Source organism: Merops nubicus, unplaced genomic scaffold (assembly GCF_000691845.1).
Source record: "Merops nubicus isolate BGI_N331 unplaced genomic scaffold, ASM69184v1 scaffold13852, whole genome shotgun sequence".
NCBI classification, from domain to species: domain Eukaryota; kingdom Metazoa; phylum Chordata; class Aves; order Coraciiformes; family Meropidae; genus Merops; species Merops nubicus.
The window spans coordinates 22,176-25,612 of record NW_008595713.1 but is presented as its reverse complement, the minus strand read 5'-3'; the positions used below and the strand labels follow the sequence as shown (position 1 = coordinate 25,612).

General features: G+C 42.5%; 1 protein-coding gene across 1 annotated transcript in view; it reads right to left on the bottom strand.

Moving 5' to 3' along the window:
* Positions 1-385: 385 nt before the first annotated feature.
* The window catches only part of LOC103768989 (tankyrase-1), a gene marked incomplete at its 5' end in the record, with an annotated part of 23,569 nt that continues 20,517 nt past the window's right edge, over positions 386-3,437 (bottom strand). The window contains 2 exons of the mRNA XM_008936156.1: positions 386-806; positions 2,622-2,778. Of these exons, the coding sequence (XP_008934404.1) occupies positions 720-806; positions 2,622-2,778 (244 nt within the window). The remainder of the gene's footprint in view (positions 807-2,621; positions 2,779-3,437) is intronic.

The following is a 3,437-nucleotide window of genomic DNA, read 5'->3' as shown; positions in this document are numbered from 1 at the left end:
GTGAGCACTTCCCAGGGCTTCCCCCAGGCAACTCGGACAAAGCAGCAAACTGACACAGTTTGTTTCCACTCTTAAGTTACACTCACTCACATTATCCTTTGCTCAGAGGTGTGCAAAAAGGCCCCTATATTGAAGAACTGGACCTAGCCCCTTCTCAGATAAAATTTATATTGCATTGTTAATGATTTTAGTCAAATTGACTTTGTGCAAAATATCTTTAAGAAGGTTCAGGCTCAAATTCAGAAATCAAAAGGAAAATAAATAGTTGACTAGGATCTCTTGAAAACATAAAAGGAATGGTGTATGCTGAAAAGAAAATGATGGGCTTAATGCAATTTATTTGTAAATAAAATAACTAGAAGAGTAGTGTCTGAAATTTTAACACGTGAGATGGCACCGATAAAGATTTCCATTTGCACAATAATGTTACCAAAGTCTAGATCAAAATAACATTATTTTACACATGGTAACTGCAGAGACTAGGAGCCTGAGATATGTTATTAAAAGGCAGTCCCTTGTAAACCTTCCTCAAAAGGAACAGTAGCAGTTGAGTATGCAAGAGTTACTCATATTGTATTCATCAAGACAGTAATGCTTTATAAAAGACATACAGCTTATTTCCAGGTTGTTATGGATTTTATATGATACTGATTTTCTGAAACACGTATCCATCCAGTCCAAGATTGAAAGTCACATCCTTCTTCACTGCTCTGTAGCTACTAGGTCTTTTGCTCTGCTGCTGTTGCTGTCTGTGAGGGAGCTTCTGGTTTCACGATCTGGTATGTAATGAGATACTCTGGGTAGGCCTGAAAATTGAGTCAAGAAAAAAAACAACATTGCTTTATGCAAGGGTAAGTTCACTTTTTGGATTTCACTAAACAGGGATGGGGAAGAACAGTGCCAGCATCAGCTCTTTGTTTGCAGAGTGCAAAAGAAAAAAAAAAGATTTCAAACCTAGCCAGCACCAAGTGGGAACAGCTCGATGTAGTTAATGCTGTTGTTACTGCACCAGCAGGAAGAAAGGTGTTTCTCCCTGCAGGCACTGCCAGAAAATGTGTGTGCAACAGCAGCTCACAATCAGAGTTACTCTCCTTGTTAGGTAATCCTACAGATCAGTCAGTGCCTCGAAGTTAAAACCTCAAATGGCCAATGTAGTCTGACCCTAAAATGCTCACTGACTTGCCACGTGACCTACAAATGCCTTCACTGGCCGTAAAATACTTGGCACACTCAATGCATGTAAGCCAGGTGTCTGTCTGTCCAGCATTTTCTCCAGACAGCTGGCAGGAACAAAGCTAAAGTTGCTGGAGGGCAGGCTCCCATTCAGAGGAACCTGAGTGACAGAGGAGAGGAGACCGGGCCAACAGAAGCCTCATGAAATCCAGCAAGGACAAACGCACCGGGGATGAACTAATTCCTTGTAACATCACAGGATGGGAAGCAGTTCTGCTGAAAGGTGCTGGAGTCCCTTGGGTGACAGCAAGCTACAGCAGAATCAACAGTGTGTCCTGGCAGCAAAAGGCCAGCAGGATCCTGTGGTGCATCAACAGCAGTGTGGTGATAACTGCCATTTATTTAGTACTCACTAGGCCACACCGAGACAACTGCACACAACTTCTGGGCCCTCCAATACAAAAAAAAGATGTCAACAAGCTGAAGACAAGTTCAGCAAATGACCAATAAGACAGTCAGGGGGAAGAGAGTACAGGATAAACAAGCAGAGGCTGAGGGAGGTGGTCTTGTTCAGTTCAGGGACTCTTGACAGCAATCTTCCATCATGTATGGAAGGCTACTGAGAAAACAGAGCCAGATTCTTTTCTGAGCTGCACAGCAGGAGAGTCAGATTAATAAAACAGGGGAGGTTCCTACTGGATATGAGGAACATACTTTTTGCCCTGAGGATAATTAAGCAGAGGAACAAACTGCTGAAAGACAGTGTGAAACACCATTCTCCGAGGCCTTCAAGACCTGCCTGGCAAAGAAAGCCCTCAGAAATCTGGTCTGAATTTAGCATGAACAAGAGGCTGGCCTAGGTGACCTCCCCAGGATTCCTTCCAACCTGAACTTATATAATCTTGGAGCCATCCAGAGTAGTAAGCAAAACCACTTCTCTAGATTAACGGTCTAGCTAAATTATTCAAATTAAAAATGACCTCTTGAAGATTGCTGTGCTACTTCAGCTGCCATTTAAGGGTAGTCTCTGGCAGATGGGAACACTGCCATTGCTGGGAATCTCTCAGTAAGAAGCCTAGAATCCACATTATCTACAAGAGCCTCAGAAATACATGTGTTCTTGTTACTGCAGTAATGCCAGTAAAATGCAATGGGAGAAATGGTATCTCCTGGGAGAAACTACAACTCTTAACAGACTCCAGTAGTGCTTTCACAGGGGGGAATTAGGCAACTCCACATGGTGTTAGTCAAGAGCAGCTCAGTGGAAAGGAGTAGCCTTTGCTGGCCTGATACAGTCCATTGTTTATTTCCACATTTAAAAGGGAAAAAGAAAAAAAAAACTAAACAACTAGGTTATCATAGCACGCTTAGTGTGGAAACTAGTCACATCCCCTCCTCAGCTCCAAGTTCTGCCCTTCCACAAACCCCATCCTTGCTAACCTCCATACCTGTTCTCCTCTGTAGATAACATATTCAGCATATGCGAGTCCATTCACGCTTGGCCTGCCAATAACAGAGTGGTGCCCTGGAGGGGCATGAGCCATTTTCATTGTGCTGAACTGAAGAAAGGATTTTCCAAGGGTCACTCTACAGAAGAGCATTTGTCTAAAAGGAAAAAAAAAAGACAGTTTTAAATTATCTCACTAGGAGTTTTATGTTTCCAGAACGACTTCGGACTTCTGAGTTTGTTACAATTAATGTATTAAGGCTTTTTGACAAAAACACTTCTAGCAACCAGTTCTAAGGCTGCATAAAACTGATCACACACACAAAAATAAATTCTTGACACACAGAAGAGAAAATATGCCCTTTGTTTAGCTCCTACATGGAGGCCTGTTCTAGTTTGTTTTATATCAAGCTGTTGAAAGAAGTGGAAACTCTGCGTTCCTACTAGCAGAGGGTATGGACAGGTGTCAAAGTGCAAAAAGCACATTGATCTGCTGCAGTACAAAACAAAGCTGTGATTACCTCCTGTCACTGCCTCCAAAATGATCTGATCCACAGTACAGCACTGCACTGCTGACCACCTCTTTGCACTGAAGTTTTGTTCTGACAGTGCCTGGAGTTTAATTATTTTCCCCTGACACCTCGTTTTCAGACTTGCTGTTCCAAGCCTCTTTCCTGTGCCACAATTCACTTTGATTTATATCCACTGTATGCTTAGATGTGATTTTTGACCTTCCTGTGGGACTCGCTGCATTTATATCCTTTTTTGTTCAGCCTTGACAAATGGAAACCTGCATTTTTCACACCATGCCTGAACT